This window comes from Schistocerca americana, chromosome 11, assembly GCF_021461395.2.
Source record: "Schistocerca americana isolate TAMUIC-IGC-003095 chromosome 11, iqSchAmer2.1, whole genome shotgun sequence".
Classification (NCBI taxonomy): Eukaryota; Metazoa; Arthropoda; class Insecta; order Orthoptera; family Acrididae; genus Schistocerca; species Schistocerca americana.
In genome coordinates this window covers 80,282,232-80,309,183 of record NC_060129.1, presented here as the reverse complement: position 1 = coordinate 80,309,183, position 26,952 = coordinate 80,282,232, and the positions used below count along the sequence as shown (strand labels likewise).

At 43.3% G+C, this 26,952-nt stretch overlaps 1 protein-coding gene across 1 annotated transcript in view; it reads right to left on the bottom strand.

The window, feature by feature from the left end:
• The window catches only part of LOC124553252 (protein piccolo-like), a 137,071-nt gene extending 114,899 nt beyond the window's left edge, over positions 1–22,172 (bottom strand). Inside the window, exons 1-5 of the mRNA XM_047127139.1 lie at positions 21,933–22,172; positions 19,442–19,568; positions 11,390–11,577; positions 4,680–4,889; positions 3,186–3,349 (exon numbers count right to left, since the gene is read on the bottom strand). Coding sequence (XP_046983095.1) covers positions 3,186–3,349; positions 4,680–4,889; positions 11,390–11,577; positions 19,442–19,568; positions 21,933–22,172 — 929 coding nt within the window. The remainder of the gene's footprint in view (positions 1–3,185; positions 3,350–4,679; positions 4,890–11,389; positions 11,578–19,441; positions 19,569–21,932) is intronic.
• Positions 22,173–26,952: the final 4,780 nt, after the last annotated feature.

The window sequence follows — 26,952 nt, the reverse complement described above, 5'->3', positions numbered from 1 at the left end:
GAAAAATTATATATAAAAACAAAGATAAGGTGACTTACCGAACAAAAGCGCTGGCAGGTCGATAGACACACAAACATACACACACAAAGCTTGCCTCATCAGGAAAGAGGGAAGGAGAGGGGAAGACGAAAGGAAGTGGGTTTTAAGGGAGAGGGTAAGGAGTCATTCCAATCCCGGGAGCGGAAAGACTTACCTTAGGGGGGAAAAAAGGACGGGTATACACTCGCGCGCACACACACACATATCCATCCACACAGACACAAGCAGACATAGTTGAAGACCATGTCAATGAGTCTGCTTGTGTCTGTATATGTGTGGATGGACATGTGTGTGTGTGCGCGCGAGTGTATACCCGTCCTTTTTTCCCCCCTAAGGTAAGTCTTTCCGCTCCCGGGATTGGAATGACTCCTTACCCTCTCCCTTAAAACCCACATCCTTTCGTCTTTCCCTCTCCTTCCCTCTTTCCTGATGAGGCAACAGTTTGTTGCGAAACCTTGAATTTTGTGTGTCTGTCGACCTGCCAGCACTTTCATTTGGTAAGTCACATCATCTTTGTTTTTTTTATATATATATATATAGACACACACACACACACACACACACACACACACACACAGAGAGAGAGAGAGAGAGAGAGAGAGAGAGAGAGAGAGAGAGAGAGAGAGAGAGAGAGAGAGAGAGAGAGAGAGAGAGAGAGAGAGAGAGCTTGACATACGTAAAATATGTTCAGACAAGCTGTTACTAAAAAAGTGTACAATGGGGAAAAGAAAAGGCAGATGACACAACCACTACTGATGAATAACATTTGGAAAAAGGCTTTGTTACAAAAATCACATACTCCATTTCAGTTATGCTTATATCATCGCATAACAATGTAAGTTGTTACAGGGGTATTTTTTAAATTAGTACACCCAAGTACTACAATTTAGGAATAAAATGAAATATTTAGACATCAATATATCCGTCCTACTTTATGTCCCTATTTACTTCGAATGAAACTAATAGGTGTTTTATTACTTCCTCAAAAGCATATTTTAGTATCGCCACCCGTCCCATACACATACACCGACCGTCACGTCCTCGACGAAAACAGAGTGCGACAGTAGTGGAGTTGTGGCTCAGCTTCCGTGGTGCGCGTTTTGTGCAGTGGCAATGCCGTGGCTGCACAATGGAATTTAGAGTGTTCAGCTGAAATAATTAAAAATTCTTCCCACGTAAGCTTTGCATACTGTATCAGTGTCAGCAGTTCAGTATTGCCAATTTATTTGAGAGTGACAATTCCAAAACTACACGTCATCTCACGAGAACAACAACTGGCCGCATCTTGACGGTTACAAGACAAGCGATGTTTAGAGGACAACTACCCGAGAGAAAATTCAAATTGAGAGACACACACACATAGTCAGTCTGACCAAATTTCACAAGCAGAGATACTTTTCTGGCTGATATCGTACTGCCAAATTTCGAACAGCCGCAGCACAATCGGTCATATTTACGCTCGTAAAAGTAACTAGTAACACCACTAAAATTGATAAACACCCAATTGCAAAAGCTGTGTCGCACATCTTAACTCATTTGGCATATTCCAAGAGTGGATTTCCGGTGTTTGTACTTCTGACATTTTTATTGAGTGACCAACATTTCAACAATAGGTTTTAGTACATTTCAGCCGATTACATAGCTGGAGTGCCACTAAATGACTCAATGATTATGTCAATTGTTAAGAGTTGTCCATTTGTTACGAAGAGTGCAGCCCAAAGTTACAGTGCTCGACAGACAATATATCTCATTCTGGAAACATCCCCCAGGCTGTGGCTAAGCCATGTCTCCGCAACATCCTTTCTTCCAGGAGTGCTAGTTCTGCAAGGTTCGCAGGAGAGCTTCTGTAAAGTTTGGAAGGTAGGAGACGAGATACTGGCAGAAGTACAGCTGTGAGGACGGGGCGTGAGGCGTGCTCGGGTAGCTCAGTCGGTAGAGCACTTGCCCACGAAAGGCAAAGGTCCCGAGTTCGAGTCTCGGTCCGGCACACAGTTTTAATCTGCCAGGAAGTTTGAGATATATTTGGATTGTACGAGATCAAGTTGGCTCTCCCTGTGTGATTGCGTCCCCAACGGAGTGAAGAATGAACAGTATTTTTTTTTCTACCTGTAACTGGCAGTGAGAGTGACCAGACGACAACTGTCGCACAGAGCTCGAATTCCAAAACCACTCACCGGTGACACAAATGCCCCTAAGAGGAAAACCTGGTGGCAAAGCCATAAAATCTGGACTGGAGTAACGAAAGAGTCATCTGGTCAGGAGTTAGTCTCGTTTCATACTGTTTCTAACTTCTGGCCGAGTATACGTCACGAGCGAAACGTGGCAGGGTTTCGGTGACGATTTGGGCAGCTGTATTGTGGTACACCTCGAGCCCGACAGTCTACAAACTCTAATTACTGCCGAGGATCACGTGATCGTGCAGTCCTAAGATAGCTAGCCCACATTTCTGTGTTTGTGTGGCTTTGTGCAACATTCAAAGTGAGAACGACCATTTATCCCAGGAACTTTTACCCCCGGCACATTACACCACAATAAGTGTTTCCCAGAGCTGATAACAGGACACCTGCCCATTTTGCCTGTAGCAGGACCTCGAACTGGCACCACAAATCACTTCACAGGAAGACTGTCCGTATTTTATTTGTACGGAAAGAGGGAGAATTCCATTCAGACACTTTTCCTCTGTGCATCAAAAAAACTAATTTTTTGAGGTTTGCATTTGTCATCTGTGACAGTTAATCATGAAGTTTTAATTATCACTCAGAAAAAATAAAGTAACGTATTTAGTGTTTCCTTTGCAAGTACATGCCCCTAGCTGTGATATACAATGAAACCCTAGTGGCATGTGGCAGTTTTGCGGCTCGGGACTTTCAATGTGTACTGCTGCTGCGAACTTGTGCAAAAAAAAAAAAAAAATAAATAAATAAAAAAAAATAAAAATAAAAATAGAATAAAATAAAATAAAAATAAAAAATGCAATTATATTTGTAGTACAACTTTACAGCTACCCGTGTAAATGCTCATATTCCTCCAATTTCTTGTGCCTAGTAAGTAGTGACCAAATCTGTTGCAGTTTTCATCTGAAGAGATGTCAGAAACAGTGTAACATCTGACTCTAACAGAGGAAAATGGTGTGGGAGAGCAGTCACCTGTTGCTAGTCGGAGGTGGCATCTCCCGGGCGGCAATCGTCTTGTCGCCGGGGTGCGTGTCGGGGCCGTCACTCAGCACGGACGCCTCATGGTAGCCGGAGCTGTCGGAGGACGTCCGCGAGTGGGTCACCGTGGGGGCAGTCCCGTCGTGGTGTGACACGACCTGCAATGTAACGGGATTGCCCAAATCGAATTCTCTCTGCAAAATCGAGTACATATTTAATTGCAAAACTTTCTCTGTTAGCTGCACACAATTTTATGAAATTCTCCTGAAGTTACACAGAGACAAAAGAGTTGGCCAGTATTTAACTTCAGTAGTAAAAATATATAGCATTGCCAACAAAAACAGCACCTAGAACATAGAAATCCTAGCTTTTAAAATAAATGTTCTTTCTAGATGGATGCACTGGCATGGTGATAGGTTTGGGATGGATGGAAAGGATGAGCAGCTCGCTTGGAGTGTAGGGCGGGGGGAGGGGGGGGGGGGGAGAGAGAGAGAGAGAGAGAGAGAGAGAGAGAGAGAGAGAGAGAGAGAGAGAGAGAGAGTCCTTTAAAAAAAAAAACGTGTCCTTTCAAAAACAACAAACGTGTCCTTTCAAAAACAACAAACGTGTCCTTTCAAAAAAAAAAAAAAAAAAAAAAAACGTGTCCTTTCAAAAAAAAAAAAAAAAAACGTGTCCTTTCAAAAAAAAAAAAAAAAAAAAAAACAAACGTGTCCTTTCAAAAAAAAAAAAAAAAAACAAACGTGTCCTTTCAAAAAAAAAAAAAAACAAACGTGTCCTTTCAAAAAAAAAAAACAAACGTGTCCTTTCAATTAAAAAAAAAAAACGTGTCCTTTCAATAAAAAACAAACGTGTCCTTTCAATAAAAAACAAACGTGTCCTTTCAATAAAAAACAAACGTGTCCTTTCAATAAAAAACAAACGTGTCCTTTCAATAAAAAACAAACGTGTCATCAACATACAAACGTGTCATCAACATACAAACGTGTCATCAACATACAAACGTGTCATCAACATACAAACGTGTCATCAACATACAAACGTGTCATCAACATACAAACGTGTCATCAACATACAAACGTGTCATCAACATACAAACGTGTCATCAACATACAAACGTGTCATCAACATACAAACGTGTCATCAACATACAAACGTGTCATCAACATACAAACGTGTCATCAACATACAAACGTGTCATCAACATACAAACGTGTCATCAACATACAAACGTGTCATCAACATACAAACGTGTCATCAACAAACAAACGTGTCATCAACAAACAAACGTGTCATCAACAAACAAACGTGTCATCAACAAACAAACGTGTCATTAAAAAAAACATATCATAAAAAAAACATATTATAAAAAACTAATTTCATACACAACAAATGTTATTTGTTACTAAAAGCCGTACATTAGCAGAATACATTAACTTTGCGGAAGTTGCTCTAGCCTACAGAATACAGGAGAGGTTCAGCGCTGCTCACCTGCTTGGAACTGGCTTTACTGATCACCACTGCAGAGTCCCGCTTATCGGCACTGTCGGTGGTGACGGCAGGCGGAGGTGGGGCTGGGCGCCTCTTCCTGGCGGGAGCGCGCGGCGGGGGCGCGGCGGGAGCCGAGTCGGGAGAGCTGGACCTGCCGCCCAGGCTGCCCGACGACACGCTGCCCGTGATGGCACTCACCTCGGTCCCCGTCTGTGAGGAAGGGCGGGGCTAGCTCACTACGGGGGATAAGCAGCAGGAGCGGGCCGTCTAACACACTACGTTACATTGCCACATACAGGCAAACACTTCGTGGCGCTGAACTAAAATGCTTCTGCAAGCCGTACTGTTTAATATCCACCAATAACTTAAGACTGATTACAGCTTTTTGGTGCAAGTTACATACGTGTCGGTACAGGTGTACTTAACATTAGAAACTAGCTTCAGGTTCCAGGAGAGAATGCCATACGAGGGGCGTTTGAAAAGTCCGTGCAAAAATAAAAACTACTTGCGTGTTTTGGGTAAACCTATTTTATTTTTCAACATAGTCTCCTTTCAGACTTGTGCACTTCATCCAACACTGTTCTAATTTGTTGATCCCTTCCGAATAATAGGAACTGTCCAAGTCTGCAAAATAGCTATTAGTTGCTGCAATCACCTTCTCATTTGAATAAAATCTTTGTCCCTACAGCCATTTCTTCAAATTGGGGAACAAATAGTAGTCCGAGGGATTCAAGTCTGGAGAATAGGGGGGGTGTGGGGGTGTGAAACGAGTTGAAATCCCATTTCCATTAATTTTGCGAGCACAACTGCTGAGGTGTGTGCTGGTGCATTGTCTTGATGAAAAAAAAAGACTTCTTTGCGGTCCAATCGCAGGCGTTTTTCTTGCAGCACGGTTTTCAAATGGTCCAATAAAGATGAATAATATGCACCTGTAATAGTTTTACCCTTTCCCAGATAGTCGATGAGGATTATCCCCCGCAAATCCAAAAAGACAGTCGCCAAAACCTTTCTGGCCGAAGGAATGGTCTTCGCCTTTTTTGGTGCAGATTCTCCCTCGGTAACCCATTCTTTACATTGTTGTTTGGTCCCAGGAGTTTAGTAATGTATCCATGTTTCATCCACAGTCCTTGCAACACTTCACACGATTCCGTTTTTGGTCAAGTGTGAGCAATCGCGGAACCCATCTTGCGGATAACTTTCTCACGTCCAAATGTTTTTGCAAAATATTATGTACCTGTTCATTAGAGATGGCCACAGCACTAGAAATCTCACGCGCCTTAACTCTTCTGTCATCCATCACCATATCAGTCATAACCACAGGGCGCCCAGAACGTTCAGCATCACTTGTGCCCATATGGCGACTACGAAAATTTTGAAACCACTTATGAACTGTTCTAATCGAAGGTGCAGAGTCACCGTAATGTTTATCAAGCTTCTCTTTAGGCTCCTGAGGCATTTTGCCTTTCATAAAGTAATGTTTAATCACCACACGAAATTTTTTATCATCCAATTTTTGACAGTCACTCGACTTTCTTAATTCAGACGAATGCCGCACACAAAGAAACAGACCAATATGGCTGAAACTTGGTGGGCATCCCCTCGATACGTGCTGGTGGTGCCATCTGTCGTACTTTGCACGGACTTTTACAACGCACCTCGTACATTGACAGAACTCTTACCATTCAACATGCGATTGTTTCAAATTCACAATGTTCCTCAAAATTTTACTCCCTGGGCTATAACAAAGTTTCCCGTCTGTTAAACAGGAATCTCACGACCAACAAATTGGCTTCCCAGTGCTCAGAAACTGTCTTAAGGCAACGAGATCCACTGGGTGGTGCCTGAACCTCATATTTTCTCGTTGTGCATTACTCCATACCCACACAGCAGTTGGCAATGGCAACATTATTCCAGTTTTCCTCTCAGAGAGGTTTAGAAATACGAGAGGGGACCCAAAAGAAGCCGGACTCCGAGGGCGGTGCCACTCTTACACATAGTGCAGCGTTCTCACGCTAGATGGTATTAGTAGAGACCATGAAACAGCTGTGCAGACGGCGTCAGTGTAGTAGAGATGTGCAAACTGAAACACGTAACTGTTTCGAAACAAATGAAACAGTACAATGTAATGTTCCGATACGCTGTTTCGAAACAGTGAGACAGTTTGTGTTTTGTAATCTGATAAACCTACACATTTTATCATCTTGAATGTCTACTGTATAAGTATGTCCATATAAACACAAATGAGGTGCGAGAGCGCTAATCATATCGCAGAGAGTATGATACTACCACTTGGGCGTCTTGGCAGTTTCGTATTTCGTGCAGCAAATGCGCTGCTTTCGTGTCGCGTGACTTTCATACTTTTCATTTGGCTGAGGACAGCCATAGCTGAAGACAGAAGAACCACCACAAACGGAACTGGAGATGGAAGCAAACTGCAGAAACAACGGATATGCTACCGGGATTCCCACATTATGTTAGTATGGGTAATATACCCATCCTGCTAATTTCCATCCACACAAAGGGAATCATTTTGGATAATAGGCACAGTGACTATAGACTCACAAATAACGCCAAATAATTCGAATAAATAACAAAATATAACAGAAAAAAATTTTGTCTTGCAAGGTGTTTCGAACCGTTACTATAAATTCACCATGCTTGCCAGCCCTTCCCGTTCACCATTACACTATCAGTGATATGTCAAACAGATTGCTAGCAATTATACCATTATCACTATCAGTGATATGTCAAACAGATTTCTTGCAATTATACCTACATCAAATATATGTGTATGTCTAATAACTGTCACTCTACGCCTTTTTTTATTCAAAATGTTGTAGGCTTACTTGCGTTTCTTAATATGATTACTGTACGTGAACAGAGAAGCGTATGTTATAAAAAAAGTGTAGTTTAACTGAATGATTTTTACATATTTATTATTTTGATTTATGCGTTGTTTTATTGTTTGGTTAGTGTTTATAAAGCAGATGTTACGCCATTTCGGAATAGGGCAGTCAGCTAGAAACGGAGCTTTATTTTCGGATATCTTAAGCTTCATGCTATTGCTTGTCAAAAAGATTTCGACACTCTTTAAAGTGTTTCATGAAGTGGTATGTTGTGTTTCAGTACCTGTGCCGAGCCCGAATCTCGTCCGACACAGCGGAATGAAACATCGCTGTTTCGATACAATTAGTCCGTTCTAAGCACAGGTGGACTGAAACAACCTTATTTTGAAACAACGATTCAGTTTCTGTGTGTGGCTCGAGATCGAATCTGGTCTGGTTATCCGAGACGGGGGCGGAATGAAACACCACTGTTTCGAAACAGTGAAGCACAGCCGTTCCGAAACACTGAAACAGTTCCACGTATCGATACACTGTATCGAAACATAGAAACAGTGGCCAAGTCTACAGTGTAGAGCTGAACGTGCAAGTGTCGTATTGGGTTTCTCTGACTGTTGGCGGGCTACCTCTGCGAAGTCGTTATGGCAACTTTAAAAGAACAAAGAGTGTGTGTGAAACTTTGTTTCTTGCTTAAAAAAAAACTGCAACGAAGACAGACCAAATGCTTCAGGAAGCTTTCCAGGAGGACGCTATGAGCCGCACACAGGTTTTCGAGTGGTTTGGGCGCTTTAAACGTGGTGAGATGTGTGTTGAAGACCGAGCTCGTTCTGGACGCCCTTCGACATCGCGAAACGAGGAGAACATTTAAAAGGTCCGCCAAAAGATCAACCAGGATCGTCGCCAAACGATCGACCAAATTTCTGCAAAGACAGGAATCAGTTGGAGCTCGTGCCAGCAGATTTTGCGTGAGGATTTGCACGAGATGTGTCGCTGCTAAATTTGTTCCGCGCCTTCTCACACAGGAGCTAAAAAGCATCCGCACGAATGTGAGTCATCACTTGGAAACAGGCACTGCACGTGATCCGAACTTCTTGAAGAAAGTCATTACAGGGGATGAGAGTTGGTGTTACGGGTATGACCCAGAAACCAGGCAAGCGTCAAGCCAGTGGAGGACTCCCAACTCTCCCAGACAAAAAAAAAGCGAGGCAAGTGAGGTCAAATGTGAAGACTATGATTAATTGTCTTTTTTATGTTCGTGGAATTGTGTATCGGGAATTCGTACCCCCTGGCCTGACTGTTAACCGGCACTTTTACTTGGATGTTTTAAGGCGTCTGCGAGAGGATGTGAGGAGGAAACGCCCGGAACTTTGGCGATCAGGTTTCTGCATCACGATAACGCTCCAGCACACACGGCCTTACGAGTGACCCACTATTTGGCATCTCGGAGGTGGTCTGTCGTGCCCCACGCTCCGTATTCGCCGGACCTAGCCCCGTGCGATTTTTTCCTATTTCCAGGAATGAAAAAAAAACGCTAAAAGGGGAGCGTTATGACGATGTTGAGGCGGTAAAAACAGCTTCACAAAGGGCACTGGACAATATCAAACTTGAAGAGTTTGAAACGTGCTTCCAACAGTGGGGAAAGATACTTGACAAGTGCATCGCATGTAATGGAGGGTATTTTGAAGCTGACTGTAGTAATTTTGTAAAAAAGGTTCATCAATAAATTTTTTTATGACAACAATCCGGTTTCTTTTGGGTCCCCCCTCGTAAGACATCACAAGATGTACGGATCAAGCCTCCTCACTGGCTTGTCAGTGTCAACAATTTCTGAATGAGCTCTTTATGCAGTGTGCAAAAACAGACCCAAGAACAGGAAATGTACAGTCATGGACAAAACGAGCGAGACCCCTCGCCTTTGCGTTATGCTGATCCGCACAGCTCTAAAGTCTGCCACACAGCATAACAGGCAAGGCGACGAAGTGCTACCAACATACTATGCACAGGCGTGAAATTGACAGGCTATCCGAACTTTGTCAAACTGTTTTCAATCTTGTGTATGACTATGCTGATTAGTGTGTTAAACACAACACGTAAATATATGATGTAAATGAAAGAAGAAACGCTAGTTACTATGAACTGTACTAATAAAAATGAATTTCAGTTTGTCGATACAACATAACTGTTTTAGTAAGAGGAAGTACCTCAGGTCGTTACCAATTAGCGAAATATTATGCGGCTGCGAAACGGTCTGTGTCAACGTTCAGACCAGGCATACTGCATTACCGTTGCTGACCTACCATGAAAATGTGCAACTTTTGCAATGCATGAAGATTCATAACGAAATTCAGTCAAAAATCATTCAATGCCACACGTAAGTCAATTCAGTTATTGACTGAAGCGGAAAAAGTAATCAGTAAGAAGTATGAAATTCTACAACACCTTCATATTTACATCCACAGGACGCCGGTAAAGAATGAAGATAGCAATAAAACGTATTGGGGGCGCGAGAATTTCTTACAATTGCTTTACTGCCAGTCTATTTGCCTCCATCGAGATTAGAACCGAAAACAAACCAGACCTCCCTTGCAGTAGCAAACACCTTTCACTACTCTAGCAGACAACCCACGCAAACAGCCCTCTATTATTACCCCAGACTTGAATAATCCGGCAATTTCGCAATGAAAATGGCAAAATGATCTTCAGTTTCCGTTGCACAGAGCTTTCTGGACTCAGAAACAAGCATTTTCTACCTTGATGTCACCGCTTATGTGACAATCATTCGGGATGTTTATCGAAATGACAAAATACTGTTGTTAGCGAGTAGGATAATTCTGCTGCCAAACGTATTCTACAGTGTTTCGATCTCTCCATTAGACTCGCCACAGCCAGAAAACGTTCATTAGCCGAAGTGTTTCTTAAGCTACCTGGCAATGGGAATATTCGCACTTCTAAAACGCGGTGGCATTAATAGTGTGATCTGAATTACCACGTGCATAGGCAAATGGATTTTATTTGCATTACTGTAAACGTGATACGGATCGAAAGCATAGCTACGAGTAATATGCTGATGTATCGACTGCGACTAGAACATTTCCAATAAAGAGTAGAGGGGCTTATTTATGCGGCCCTCATCTTCAGTAACTGTCGTAGCTATTATCGTTGTTAGGATTTCGTCACCTAAATCGGTAAAAATGGAACCCTACTAGTCTCACTTTCTTGACCGTCTGTCTGTCTACCCAGCCCTTAAAACCCGTTTTGCTAATTAGTAACGATTTTGGGTACTTTGTCTTAGTAAAACAGTTATGTTATCTCGATAAGCTGAAATTTATTTTTATTAGTACATTTCACACTGATTAGCGTTTCTTCCTTCATTTATATCTTATATTTACGTGTAGTGTTTAACTCACAAATCAGCATTAACATAGTCATACTCGTGATTGAAAACAGTCTGAGAAAATTCGGATAGTTTGTCAATTTCACGCCTGTGCGTGGTATGTTGGTAGCACTTCGTCGCCTTCCCTGTTATGCTGTGCAGCAGACTTTAAGGCTGTGCGGATCAGCATAACGAAAAGGCGAGGGGTCTCGCTCGTTTTGTCCACGACTGTACAACATGGGAGGATATAATTGCTTATTTATTGATGTAGCTACATTAGGATGATTGGACCATCTTCAACCAAATCATCATTGGCTCTCCCTTCCCCCCCCCCCCCCCCCCCCCTCCCCATGTACCACTAAACAAGACTATTTCAAAAAGTTTAAGCCAGTTTTCAAGTTTGTACATGGACCCGACACAGCACCTTTAAGTCGAGATGCCTACTTTGCTGAATAGCAGCAGTAGCCTACAAGTGTACAGCCTCCGGGGCCCACCTGGCGGACTGTGGGGGGCGGCGGCGCGGCGTGTCCGCGCTGCTGCTTGGCGCGGCGCCGCCTCCGCTCCTGCTCCTTCTGCAGGGCCAGCGCGTCCGCACCGCTGGCGTCGCGCGCCATCACGCACACCTCCGTCAGCCCGTAGTCGCCCAGAGTCAGCTCCGGTCGCAGTCTCTCCTCCAGGTTTACTGCAACAAATCACGAGTGGGGTTCACTCTTCAGGAGGCTTATGCTAAGGATTGAACCCATATGTGTACAGGGGAAATGGAGAAAAAGAGCTGCTTGCTTGCTTGTTTGGTGGTGACACACATAATTACTTCTGCTCTGAAGGGAAGGTATACAAAGAAATCTGTTGTACAACCGCGGCACCCTACTATGGCTACATGTTTATACGCTATCTGTAGGAAACCTTCCTAGCCTCCCGAAACCCCAAACACCTGGTGTGGCTCGGGTTTCATTGTGATATCTTTATGATCTGGACTCTTGCCAAATGCTCTCTATTCTCATTCCCTCACAACATCAGCATCTTCTCCCCCATCCACTTCAGCTCGTACTATTCAACGCAGTGTGCCACCTTCCTGGATATTGACCACCTCCTCTCCGATGGCTCCATCCACACCTTCGTCCACATTACGCTGACCAACCAGCAATAGTTGTGCGTTTACACAGTCGCTACCCCTTCCACATCAAAAAATCCTTCCCAGCAGCCTTGCCACCTGGGAAGTGAGTATCTGCACTGACAATAACTCCTTTTCCCCGTATGCTGAAGGTCTCACTCAGGCCTTCACAGAGTGGTACTATCCATCAGACATAGCCCGCATACAGATTTTCCATGCAATTTCCCCTCACATACCCAGTCCTCCCAAGAACCGACCGCAAAGGAGTGCGGCCCCCCTCCCCCTTTCATCACACAATTCCACCCCCGGCTGGAATAACTGAACTACATCCTTCGTCAGAGTTTCGATTACCTATCGTCGTGGAAGAGGATGTAAATGAAGATGAAATGCGAGATATAATACCGTGTGAAGAGTTTGACAGAGAACTGACATACTTGAGTCGAAACAAGGCCCCGGAAGTAGACAACATTCCATTAGAACTACTGACACCCTTGGGAGAGCCAGTCCTGACAAAACTCTACCATCTGGCGAGCAATATGTATGAGACAGGCGAAATATCCTCAGACTTCAATAAGAATATAATAATTCCAATCCAAAAGAAAGCAGGTGTTGACAGATGTTGAAATTATCAAACTATCAGTTTAATAAGCCACGGCTGCAAAATACTAACGCGAATTCTTTACATACGAATGGAAAAACTGGTAGAAGCCGACCTCGGGGAAGATCAGTTTGGATTCCGTAGAAATATTGGAACATGTGAGGCAATACTGACCCTATGACTTATCTTAGAAGCTAGATTAAGGAAAGGCAATCCTACGTTTCTAGCATTTGTAAACTTAGAGAAAGCTCTTGACAATGTTGACTGGAATACTCCAACATCGTCGTGCCCTCAAATTAAAGATATCCTATTCGACATCCTTCCCACCCCTCCTTAAGTGATGTTCCGTCACCCGCCCAAACTTGAAAACATCCTTTCCGAGACTGATGTCTGAAGTACTCCTCTGTAATACTGACAAGGGGCAGATTGAGTCAATAATTAAATCACTGAAGACTAAGGACTCTCATGGATGTGATAGAGTGCCTAGCAGAACACTAAAGTACTGTCCTGCACATGTTAGCCCTATATTTAGCCATATTTGTAATTTTACCTTTAGGAATGGTCACTTTCCTGAACGATTAAAGTACTAAATAGTAAAGCCACTTTATAAAAAGGAAGAAGATAATGTAGATAATTTCAGACCTATTTATACGCCATCAGTGTTTGCTAAAGTTATTGAAAAGGCTGTTTATGTAAGGATGACTGATCATTTTATGTCACATTATTTGCTATGAAGGCTTTAGAAGTGGTTTAACAAGTGAAAATGCTGTATTCTCTTTTCTCTGTGAGGTACTGGATGGATTAAACAATAGGTTTCGAACACTAGGCATATTTTCTGATACTACGACGTTTGATTGTGTTGATCATAAAATATTGCTCCAGAATTTGGACCATTACAGAATATGGGGAGTAGATCACAACTGGTTCACCTCTTACTTTAACAACAGACAGCAAAAGATCATTATTCACAGTGTTGAGGATGGCTATAATGGGGGTCTTGAGTGGGGTACTGTCAAATGGGAGGGGGGAAGGGGGGGGGGCAGTGTTGGGGTCACTCCTGGTGCTTAGTTGTATAAATGAAATGCACTCTAGTGTTACAGGTAATCCTAAAATATCTCTGTCTGCTGACAACACTACTTTGGTAGTAAAGGATGTTGTGTGCAATATTGGCTCTCTTCCAAATAGTGCAGTTCATGAGGTAAGTCCATGGCTTGTAGAAAATAAAATGCTAAATCATAAGAAGACTCGGTTTTTACAGTTTCTAACACACAACTCAACAAAAGCCGACGTTTTAATTTCACAGAATAGGCATATGATTATTGAAACTGAAGAGTTCTAATTTCTAGGTGTTCAGATTGATAGCAAACTGTTGTGGAAAGCCCACGTTCAGGATCTTGTTCAAAGACTTAATGCTGCCATTTTTACTATTCGATTGGTATCTGAAGTAAGCGACCGTTCGACACAAAAATTTGTCTACATTGCTTATTTTCACACTTACGTCATACAGTATTTTATTTTGGGGTAACTCTTCCCATTCTCAAGGGATATCTTTGGCTCAGAAACGGACAGTTCCGGGAATTAGTGGTGTAAGTTCGCGAAGTAAGCTACTTTTCTTGATTTCATTTACGACAACTGTATGAAACCACAAGTCATCCTACGCGCTGTCAATTTCGTAGAAAGAATAAATTTATAATACTTTGTCGCAACTTGCTGACAGTAACAAAATATTCGCAATTATTGCTGCAGGTACCATTTTTACCTAACAGTATGTCACTTCCCCGGTCTTTTACTTCTTAAATGACTTCTGTCTGATTTCTTTAAAAGCTTTTGAAATAGTCAATAGAATTGGGAGTATTCATGCAATTCCTTCTTGCGCTGTCATGAAATTTTTATGCCTGTTGCGTTCCATTTTAACATTATTCTGTAATTGTTTGAAAATGCAACTCTTACACAATGCTGGTAATGCATTTTAACTGTATTTGGTAAATCTTTAGATCAGCAACGTAACTGAATGTATAACATCTCGAAATATTCGTTTAATCACGTACCTTGTACCTTACTTCAGTCTGCTTGCCTCTTAAAGTCAAATGTAAGTCTATTATTAAACTGTAATATCATCTGTGCAAGGAATGTACATTTGATGGCCTTAAGAGAATATTAAAAGTGTTTAGTGTACTGTAACGTTAAAACGGGCAATTTCGACGTGGGATTCAAAATGGCGGATTGTTCAGCTTGTAGTATGGGTACATCAGTTACGTATTTGACGCGTAAAACTTCTCTTGCCGTTTTTCTCGAAATTGCGAAAGTAGTGCACCTTACTATTTGCACATTATTTTGATTTAATGGCCTGGTCTCCCATTGCAAGTATTTATTTTTTTATTTACTCGTCTGGAGCCGTACGACCCAATTGAGGAACAAATCACCAAGGTCACGGAACACGTCAGTACATGAAATTACAACATAAAAGTAATAACAGATAAATAAAATACAACTTAAAACATGGCTGACTTTTTCCAGATAAATAAAATGTTTATGAACCCAAGAAAGTCGAGTCATAAGTTTAAAGTTAACGCAATCAACAATATGACATAGGAATCAGCTTCATTCTTCAAGAAACTCCTCGACAGAATAGAAGTAACCCATGAGGGAACTCTTCGGTTTCGATTTGAAAGCGCGTGGATTACTGCTAAGAACGTTACGTCGTGTTATGTAAACATAGTCTGCAACAAGATTAAAATAAACATACTTCTTACATGTATAATTTCATTATCACCGCTCTGTAAGCATATCTATTTCTAAAACAAAACAAAAAATCTTTTTTTATTTACATCACACATACAGTTGCTTGACTTTGGTGTCCAATCTTTGGGCCTTGAATTCACAAGCCACGTTTTACGCCGATCTATATTTGAAGCAAACCGGTAAAATTGTAGCGACCATGTCTGTTATTTGAGCAGTTTGGAGCTGCACACCGAACCACTAGACGAAAAGAACGCTGATTCACTACCATACGCAACGCGAAGCATAGAACACTGTCCTCGGATTGGGATTCAATATGGCGGATTGTTCAGCTCGGTATACCCAGAGCTTTAGATGCACCTGTGCGAAGGTGCTGGCGGGAAGAAGTCGCTGTGGGCGAAATTTAGCTATTTCAGAAAAAAAAGGGGGGGTTAGGGTTTGTTCTTAGCAAGAGGGTTGTGGATGAGGCCTACGGTTCGAGTCCTACAAACACTTATTTTTTAATCTATAGTTTTTCGTCACTGGTTACATTATTTAATTTGTGTGACATTTGAGAGGTAATATAATGAAAAGAACCATGCGCATTTTCATGAGGTTGTAGTAGAACTGGATATAGCGTGTGGTTAGGTCCTCCCATCCGGTAGACCGGTCGCCTGGTGGAATTCTTTAGAGTTGACGCCATTTAGGCGACTTGCGCTTCGATGGGGATGAGATGATGATGAAGAGAAGACAACACCCAGTCCCTGAGCAGAGAAAACATCCGACCCAGCCGGGAATCGAACACGGACCCCTTGGCATGACAGTCTGTCGCACTGGCCACTCAGCTATCGGGGCGGACATGAGGTTGTAGTGAATTTGTCTATTTAGTCCACATCAAACGTCGATAAATAATGATGGGAATGACGTTATTCATTAGTATAGTAAGACACAATGTGCCAAACTCCAAGATTAATGTTGTCGTCGGATGTGCTTTCGGTATCACATGTTGCAGGATGGTATTTGTCATACCGGCATGGAGAACATAAACGGTGACGCCATCTACTACATCGAATGAATGCAGTTTTCCCGCACTTACAGGGAAAGTTGATTGTTTCTAAGGGAAAACACACGTTGACAATTCGAAAAACTTCTCTTCCTTGTGATAGTATAGATTAAAAATTAACATTCAACGGGAGTCGAACCGTCTCCTCTCAATCAATCAAGACACACACAGCTCAGACGCTAATCACTTGACAGCCACCAACTCTAATGTCCAGCGCCTAGTCACAGATAAATGTTACATACTAGACGCGCAAAACTTTTCTCGCGATTTTCTCGGAATTGCCAGAGTAGTGCTCGTTACTACACTGAAGAGCCAAAGAAACTGGTATCGCCAGACACTTGTCTTATACAGGCGTTGCCGGCTGCAGCGCCGTATTCTGCCTGTTAACACATCTGTGTATTTGAATACGCATGCCTTTTGAGTTTCTGTGGCACTTCAGTGTCGATAGTTACATAATAGTCGCGTGAAACTTCTCTTGCGATTTTATAGGAATTACTAGAGTAGTGCACCTTACTACTTGCACATTATGTTGTGTTAATGGCCTATCAAAGGTGTATAAGGTGAGCCGTAGTTGTGTCCGGCTCTTCGAAAAGCGCGCCAGGCGGAGTGTTTTCGCTCCGCGTCCAGTGTTTGCGGTGGCGCTTTCGGTTTGGCGCGCTGTTTGGATCGCTACCGCCCTCTGGCGTTGAAACCACTGGCAGCGGTTGGCTCTGACGAGCATAAGGAAGTGCGACGTGTTCCCGGCGCTGGGGTGGAGAGTGAGAAGTTGAGTAGTTTTTCAAGTTCTAGTGAAGTGAATGAGTTTCTTCACCAGTGGTTTTGTTCGGGTCGTCCCAACACAGCTTCCGTTTGCCGGTCCGCGGGAATGTGGTAATTGCTTCTTGGTCGGGCCGTTTGATTCACACCTCGATTGGGTGATTTAGGGTCGGTGTCGAGGGTCTCTGTGGTTCAGAGTCTGTGCAGGCACCGCCCTTGCTACATCTTCTGGTTTTGGGTATTTCGGGGATGTGGTGGCTTCTAATGCAAGTTTTGCGGCTGATCTCCTGTGGCCCTGTAGACCAACAGCGACTATTGCGACCATTGTGATTTGGGCCCCTTTACACGTGTCACTCTCTGACCGAGCTAAGGAAAATTTTTTTGGGGAACTGCCTTTAATGTGAAGGTTTGTCTATGGCTTATTCACATTTATCTTGTGCAAATATAAATTATGTAACTGGCGAGAGACAACTATTTTTGCTTAGTAGAAGCTAGCTACTGAAAGTTGTTTCTTTTTTCCTTTTTTTATTGCTCCCTTATTGATATAACAAGTTAAAAATAATCTTATTGTTAATGTCAAACATTGCAATTTCCTTTACATAGAGCTATTTTTAAGATAGTTTTTCCCTGTTGTCATATATATATATATATATATATATATATATATATATATATATATATACTGACCTTACGACTTATCTTAGAAGAAAGATTAAGGAAAGGCAAACCTACGTTTCTAGCATTTGTAGACTTAGAGAAAGCTTTTGACAATGTTGACTGGAATACTCTCTTTCAAATTCTGAAGGTGGCAGGGGTAAAATACAGGGAGCGAAAGGCTATTTACAATTTGTACAGAAACCAGATGGCAGTTATAAGAGTCGAGGGACATGAAAGGGAAGCAGTGGTTGGGAAGGGAGTAAGACAGGGTTGTAGCCTCTCCCCGATGTTGTTCAATCTGTATATTGAGCAAGCAGTAAAGGAAACAAAAGAAAAATTCGGGGTAGGTATTAAAATTCATGGAGAAGAAATAAAAACTTGGAGGTTCGCCGATGACATTGTAATTCTGTCAGAGACAGCAAAGGACTTGGAAGAGCAGTTGAATGGAATGGACAGTGTCTTGAAAGGAGGATATAAGATGAACATTAACAAAAGCAAAACAAGGATAATGGAATGTAGTCTAATTAAGTCGGGTGATGCTGAGGGAATTAGATTAGGAAATGAGGCACTTAAAGTAGTAAAGGAGTTTTGCTGTTTGGGGAGCAAAATAACTGATGATGGTCGAAGTAGAGAGGATATAAAATGTAGGCTGGCAATGGCAAGGAAAGCGTTTCTGAAGAAGAGAAATTTGTTATCATCCAGTATTGATTTAAGTGTCAGGAAGTCATTTCTGAAAGTATTTGTATGGAGTGTAGCCACGTATGGAAGTGAAACATGGACGATAAATAGTTTGGACAAGAAGAGAATAGAAGCTTTCGAAATGTGGTGCTACAGAAGAATGCTGAAGATTAGATGGGTAGATCACATAACTAATGAGGAAGTATTGAATAGGATTGGGGAGAAGAGAAGTTTGTGGCACAACTTGACCAGAAGAAGGGATCGGTTGGTAGGACATGTTCTGAGGCATCAAGGGATCACCAATTTAGTGTTGGAGGGCAGCGTGGAGGGTAAAAATCGTAGAGGGAGACCAAGAGATGAATACACTAAGCAGATTCAGAAGGATGTAGGTTGTAATTGGTACTGGGAGATGAAAAAGCTTGCACAGGATAGAGTAGCATGGAGAGCTGCATCAAACCAGTCTCAGGACTGAAGACCACAACAACAACAACAACATATATATATATATATATATATATATGTGTGTGTGTGTGTGTGTGTGTGTGTGTGTGTGTGTGTGTGTGTGTCAAGTTAAAAACTCATTATTGGCAACTTGTTAATGTTATGCCTCGTAATCTTTTTATAATGCAAATTGTCAAGCTATTTGAAATTGCTTTGAAATTATTTTCTTTAAAGAAATGCCAGACTTAAAAACTTATTACTGAGAACACCTTTTAAAATAAAAGATAACCTTATCAATGCACGTTTTTTCACCAGCACCTCCTGGCCCCTACTTCCACGATAGCGTTTTTGGAATAAAATGTGCACTTAAGTTGTTGTTTGTGAATCGCCCTAGTTGACGGTTCACAAGGTTTGAAGCATGTCTGTGACCCCAATGTGGTGGCCTCCCCCTGGTAGTTCGGGCCGCAGTTTGACGACCAGGACTGATGGTTAGTAGAAGAGCTACCCCAGCGGTGGCTACTTACTGGGGTGGCGCAGCTCGTACTTGCTGGAGTCCAGGTTCTTCTCGTCGCAGGCCATCTTGAGCACCGCGGCCAGGCCCATCTGCGGAGTCACCCGGGACACGAGCAGCTGGTTGCGCGGCAGGTGCACCTGCAACAAACACGTGTCCCTCATATGCGACACTAGAGCCGAGTCGGCCCACACAGCCCAGCTTACGTATCCGTACACGACCAAACTTAGTTGTCAAATTCGCTCTCATCTATCCACGGAGATCTTAAACGAGCCCGTACACGATCCAATAACTTCGGAAATTTAACTTTCCGAGCAGACGCTGTTCATCTAGGCTCTATTTTGACACTAGTGGGAATGGCTACAAATGCAGCAACGCATTTCTGGCACTGGTACTGTGTTTAAAGAACAAGAACAGGCAGAACAAGAACAGGCAGAAGAAGAAGAAGAAAAGCTGTTGACCCAGGGAATCATTTAAAATGAGAGAGAAATATAGAGGGTGTTTCAAAAAGAACGGCCTGATTTCGAAACTACATAGCTATTGAAAAAAAAAAATAGTAAACATGGGATGGATTGCAAAACATTAACAAAATTTTTTAAGTTTTAGCTGTGCTATTACAAATGCACGAACAATATCTAGACGACAGCTAAATACGTGTTAAATTTCACACAATTTACCTGCTTCAAAAAAACTTTTTGCGTCTCTTATTCTGTTCTTCACTTAACCTGTATCACGAGATACACTACATGATCCCAAGTATCCGGATACCTGGCTGAAAATGACTTACAAGTTCGTGGCGACCTCCATCGCTAATGCTGGAATTCAATATGGTGCAGCCCCACATAGCCCTGATGACAGCTTCCGGTCTCGCAGGCATACGTTCAATCAGGTGCTGGAAAGTTTCTTGGGGAATGGCAGCCCATTCTTCACGGAGTGTTGCACTAAGGAGAGATATCGATGTCGGTCGGTGAGGCCTGGCACCAAGTCGGCGTTCCAAAACATCCCAAAGGTGTTCTGTAGGATTCAGGTCAGGACTCTGTGCAGGCCAGTCCATTACAGGGATGTTATTGTCGTGTAACCACTCCGCCGCAGGCCGTACATTATGAACAGGTGCTCGATCGTGTTGAAAGATGCAGTCGCCATCCCCGAATTGTTCTTCAATAGTGAGAAGCAAGAAGTTGCTTAAAATATCAACGTAGGCCTGTGCTGTGATAGTGCCACGCAAAACAACAAGGGGTGCAAAGCCCCGTCCATGGAAAACACGACCACACCGTAACACCATCGCCTCTGAATTTTACTGCTGGCACTACACACGCTGGCAGATGCCGTTCACCGGGCATTCGCCACACCCACACCCTGCCATCGGGTCACCACATTCTGTACCGTAATTCGTCACTTCACACGACGTTTTTACACTGTTTGATCGTCCATTGCTTACACTTCTTACGCCAAGCGAGGCGTCGTATGGCATTTACCGGCGTGATGTGTGGCTTATGAGCAGCCGCTCGACCGTGAAATCCAAGTTCTCTCACCTCCAGCCTGTCATAGTACTTGCAGCGGATCCTGATGCAGTTTGGAATTCCTGTGTGATGGTCAGCATAGACGTCCGGCTATTGCCCACTACGACGCTCTTGAACTGTCGGCGGTCTCTGTCAGTCAACAGACGAGGTTTTCCTGTACGCTTTTGTGCTGTACGTGTCCCTTCACGTTTCCACTTCACTATCACATCGGAAACAGTGGACCCATTGATGTTTAGGAGTGTGGAAATCTCGCGTACATACGTATGACACAAGTGACACCTAATCACCTGACCACGTTCGCTTCCATAAGTTCCGCGGAGCGCCCCATTCTGCTCTCTCACGATGTCTGATGACTACTGAGGTCGCTGATATGGAGTACCTGGCAGTATGTGGCAGCACAATGCACCTAATATGAAAACCGTGTCTTTTGGGGGTGTCCAGATACTTTTGATCACATAGTGGATACCGCTGCAAAACAAGCTACACTTTTACCATTCTGGTAATTCCAAGTGCTACATTGTTTTTATATTTGATCGTAGTTGTCACAGATGTATGAAATCACAATACAGTGATGTAAACTGTAATAAAACTTTATTACACATGTGGTGTAAAACGTCAAACGCAAACAACGTCCGCTATCTTGTCCAATTTTCCGTCAATGAAATTTCCTCTCAAACACATCAAACACTCTAAAATGTTTGGCAAACTTACTAATGTTAGACAAATTGTTTGGTCGTGTAAAGGGGACTTAAGTACTATGCTGCCGATGAATACGACAAGTGTGTGTACTTTCATCTACAGCACCAACGAACAAAACACTAAAAAGGTTTAATATACACCTTCTTTATGTTAGACTGAAGCAGAATTAAAGGACTGTTAGATTAAATATTTCTGTATGCAAACACGTAAGTACTCCATGTAAACCACCTGTGCGCAACCGGCGATTTCAATCCGGTTCGCAGAAGTAGTCAGAGAGAGACTGACCTGGAGGCGGAAGGTGTGCTGGAAGGGCAGCTGGTGCGGGTGCTCCTGGAGCGCGGGGGCGGCTCCAGCGGCGGCGGCGGCGCCGGCGCCCTTGGGCAGGACGCGCACGCTCCAGGCCTCCAGCAGCCCTATGGGCGTGGAGGGCTTGTAGGGCAGCGCACCCTTCTCGCCCAGCGGCTGCAGGCTGTGTCCGCCGGGCGACAGCCGGTGAGAAGTGCACAGCTGCACCAGCAAGTCCATCATCGGCGTCCTGCACACAGCCGAGGAAGCAGCAAAATGGTCAGTACGGGAAGCACATCACACTACAACTAAATCAGCAGTACACCTATAGAGTTACTCCTACGAAAGGATTTTTTATTTTGTGACAGTGAATATGTGTAATGGAAAGCTATCGGATAAGGGTCACTCCATAAGAAACGCACACTACTTATGTAAAAATACAGTTTTCATTCTGCATGTCTGAAAGTCTTACAGTGTGCAAATAAATCCTTCCCGCTTGTTTTCAAACTTAGTTCAACCTGTTCCCGTGAGTGGCGCCGTCACAGCACGTCTTCAAGATGGCTGCAACACTTAACGTTCGTCAGAAGCGACGTGCTGTCATAGAATTCCTGTGCTGTGAAAACGAGACAGTGGAAACATCCACAAGAGGTTGAAAAAGGTGTACGGAGATGCTGCTGTCGATCGCAGTACAGTTAGTCGGTGGGCGAGCAGGTCACGTGATGAAAGCGGGCACGGCAATATTGAGGATTGTCCTCGCAGCGGCAGGCCTCGTACTGCACACACTCCAGACAATGTGCGGAGAGTTAACGAATTGGTGACTGCTGACAGACGCATCACAGTGAACGAATTGCCACGCTACGTTCGGATAGGGGAAGGAAGTGTTTGCAGATTACTGAAAGTGTTGGCGTTAAAGGTTTGTGCCAGGTGGGTTCCCAGGATGTTGACAGAGGCTCACAAAGAAACTAGAAAAACGGTATGCAGCGAACTTTTGGAACAGTACGAGAATGGTGGAGATGAATTTCTTGGAATAATTGTGGCAGGTGATGAAACATAGCTCCATCATTTTTCACCAGAGACGAAGAGGCAATCAACGGAGTGGCATCGTGCAAATTCACCCAAGAAAAAAATAATAATCCACACCTGCTGCTGCAAAAGCTATGGCTACGGTGTTTTTCTATTCCAAAGGACTCTTGCTTGTGGACATCGTGCCAAATGGAACCACAATAAATTCTGATGCATATGCGACGACACTGAAGAAACTTCGAGCTCTACTGAGTCGTGTTCCACCACATCGGCAAAAGCAGGATGTTTTGCTGTTGCACGACAATGCACGGCCACATGTCAGTCAAAAAACCGTGGAAGCGATCACAAAACTCGGATGGACAACACTAAAACACCCGCCTTACAGTCCTGACCTGGCTCTATGTCATCGCTTTGGGAAACTGAAAGGCTCTCTTCGTGGAACAAAGTTTGAGGATGACTACTCCCTTGTGCACGCTGCCAAACAGTGGCTCCAACAGGTTGGTCCAGAATTTTACCATGCGGGTGTAGAGGCGCTAGTTCCGAGATGGCGTAAGGCAGTTGATAGGGATGGAAATTAAGTGGAGAAATAAAAATATTGTTCCTATAGGATGTATCTACACACTGTAAAACTTTCAAACATGTAGAACAAAATATGGCTTTTAAAAGTGACCCTCGTATTAAGTCTCTGGAAAGACTCCTATTGAGAGGAAACAACAGGAATCGAACCTAGGTTCTATTAGTAATAAAATAAACTGTAATTACGTACACTGAAGAGCCGAAGAAACTTTTAGGCTTGCCTAATATGGCGTAGGGCCCCCGCGAGTACGCTGAAGCGCCGCAACACGACGTGGCATGGACTCGACTAATATCTCAAGTAGTGCTGGAGGGAACTGACACCATGAATCCTGCAAGGCTGTCCATAAATCCGTATGAGCACGAGGGTGTGGAGATCTCTTCTGAACAGCATATTGTAAGGCGTCCCAGATATGTTCAATGATGTTCATGTCTGGAGTTTCTGGTGGCCAGCGGAAGTGTTTAAACTCAGAAGAGTGTTCCTGGAACCACTCTATAGCAGTTATGGAGGTGTGGGGTGTCGCATTGCCCTGCTGGAATTTCCCAAATCCGTCGGAATGCACAATGGACAGGAATGGATGCAGGTGATCAGACAGGATGCTTACGTACGTGTCACCTGTCAGAGTCGTATCTAAACGTATCAGGGGCCCCGTATCACTGCAACAGCGCAGGTCCCACACCATTACAAAGCCTCCACCAGCTCAAACAGTCCTCTGCTGACATGCAGGCTGCATGGATTCATGAGGTTGTCTCAGTACCCGTACACGTCCATCCGCTCGATACAACTTGAAACGAAACTCGTCCAACCAGGCAACACGTTTCCAGTCATCAACAGTCCAATGTGGGTGTTGATGGGCCCAGGCGAGGAGTAATGCTTTGTGTCGTGCAGTCATGCTTTGTGTCAGTACTTCGAAAGCACAAATCGGTGATGTTGCGTACGCTGACACTTGTCGATGGCCCACCATTGAAATCTGCAGCAATTTGCGGAAGGGTTGCACTTCTGTCACGTTGAACGATTCTCCTCAGACATCGTTGCTCCCCTTCCTGCAGCATCTTTTCCCGGCCGCAGCGATTCCGGAGATCTGATGTTTTACCCGATCCCTGATATTCAAGGTAAACTCTTGAAATGGTCGTACGGGAAAAATCCCCGTTTCATCCCTACCACGGAGATGCTGTGTCCCACCGCTCGTTCGGAAGGACGACGGTTCAATCCCGCGTCCGGCCATCCTGATTTAGGTTTTCCGTGATTTCCCTAAATCACTCCAGGTAAATGCCTGGATGGTTCCTCTGAAAGGGCACGGCCGACTTCCTTCCCCATTCTTTCCTATTCCGATGAGACCGATGACCACGCTGTCTGGTCTCCTTCCCCAAACCAACCAACCAACCCACCGCTCGTGCGCCGACTATAACAGCACGTTCAAACTCACTCACAGCTTGATAACCTACCATTGCAGTAGCAGTAACTAATCTAACAGCTGCGCAACACACTTGTTATCTTATATAGGCATTGCCGACCACAGCGCCGCATTCTGGCTGTTTTTATATCTGTATTTGAATACACATGCCTATACCCTCAGCAGTTTCTTTGGCGCTTCAGTGTCGAAGAAAACGGTCACCGAAGTTGTAAGATTTACTAACATGACTTTCTATTTTGCTGACAAGATATAAGGCAGTAGCGCAGTTTAGCGAATATTGTACCAGTTATTTGACGTAAAACACACTGGAGGAGTATTAATATGTTTAGGCAATAACTAGCTGCCAATATCTATCTGTGCGTTGTTGTAAGAAGCTAATGATCGTTACAGGTAACTGACCAACAACGGTGGAACACTACCAATTTCGACAAAGGGTCCTTTGTCACTTTAATTATAGGAAATTACTATTACTGAAATAGTTATGAAGTAATTATATCTTTTGTACTGATGAACTGTATTCTTAAGGAACATTCATTTCCTTATACTATTTAGCTCATATGGGGCATGTGATACCTGAATCTATTATAGTCCGAACAGTCGTAGCTATTTCCTTAGGGTAATAGACGCTGTAAGAATGAAAGCCGTACTTCCAGAGTAAATTAATTGTAATATGGAATCTAAATCTTGCTCAAATATCAGCATAGGAACCCAGAAACTAGACTATCAGTTGACTCCGCTCTAAGTTGAACATTTAGTCACAACACAATATTAGAAAACACTGTTAATTACATAAGAAGTGAAATTATAAACACTGGTATTTCAATAATAAGAATCATTACAGTGAATATTTTAAAACTTCTCTTGATAATTATACTTTGATGAAACTTATAACTATCCTTTACTGAAAAATACGTGGAGAACTCCAGAACTTATGCTCACTAAATGGTTATGTACTTTACAACTCCACAAAGTTTATTAACTTGTATAAAGGAAGATAACGCTCAGTTAAATAGCGTACTCGGAAATATCGTAGCACTTGCGGTAGAGCGCTGTATAGGTAAATGACTAAGAATACATACGGGTGTTCATTACAGAGTTTAAAGAACACAAACTTATTAGAGAAAAAATAAACCACATAACCGGTCCGCACAGTTATACAGTATTCGACTGGTAATTTGAGATCAAGGCGGCGGCGATGTCGGTCTCCTGTTCTATTCAAAAAAGGCGGGGAAAGTAGCCATAACTGTTCCTGTGTAACAAGCTCTGCAAATCCTCTTCATGGTGTCGGATTTTCGCAGTACAGAGCCAGGCAAAGTATGCCATCAATAATAAGCCAAATTACATGCACGTCCGAGGTATGTTATACAGGGTGTTACAAAAAGGTACGGCCAAACTTTCAGGAAACACTCCTCACACACAAAGAAAGAACATATGTTATGTGGACATATGTCCGGAAAAGATTAATTTCCATGTTAGAGCTCATTTTAGTTTCGTCAGTATGTACTGTACTTCCTCGATTCAAATGTAAATTTTCACAATCAACATGTCTGGGCTGACGAGAATCCGCACGCAATTGTGCAATCACGTCATCAACACAGATTTTCTGTGAACGTTTGGGCAGGCATTGTTGGTGATGTCTCGATTGGGCCCCATGTTCTTCCACCTAATGGAGCACGTTATCATGATTTCATACGGGATACCTGTGCTGCTAGAACATGTGCCTTTACAAGTACGATGGAGCTCCTGCACATTTCAGTCGAAGTGTTCGTACGCTTCTCGACAACAGATTCGGTGACCGACGGATTGGTAGTGGCTGACCAATTCCGTGGTCTCCACGCTCTCCTGACCTCAACCCTCTCGACTTTCATTTACGGGGGCATTTAAAAGCTCTCGTCTACGCAACCCCGGTACCAAATGTAGAGACTCTTCGTGCTCGTATTGTGGACGGCTGTGATACAATACGCCACTCTCCAGGGCTGCATCAGCGCATCAGGGATTCCATGCGATGG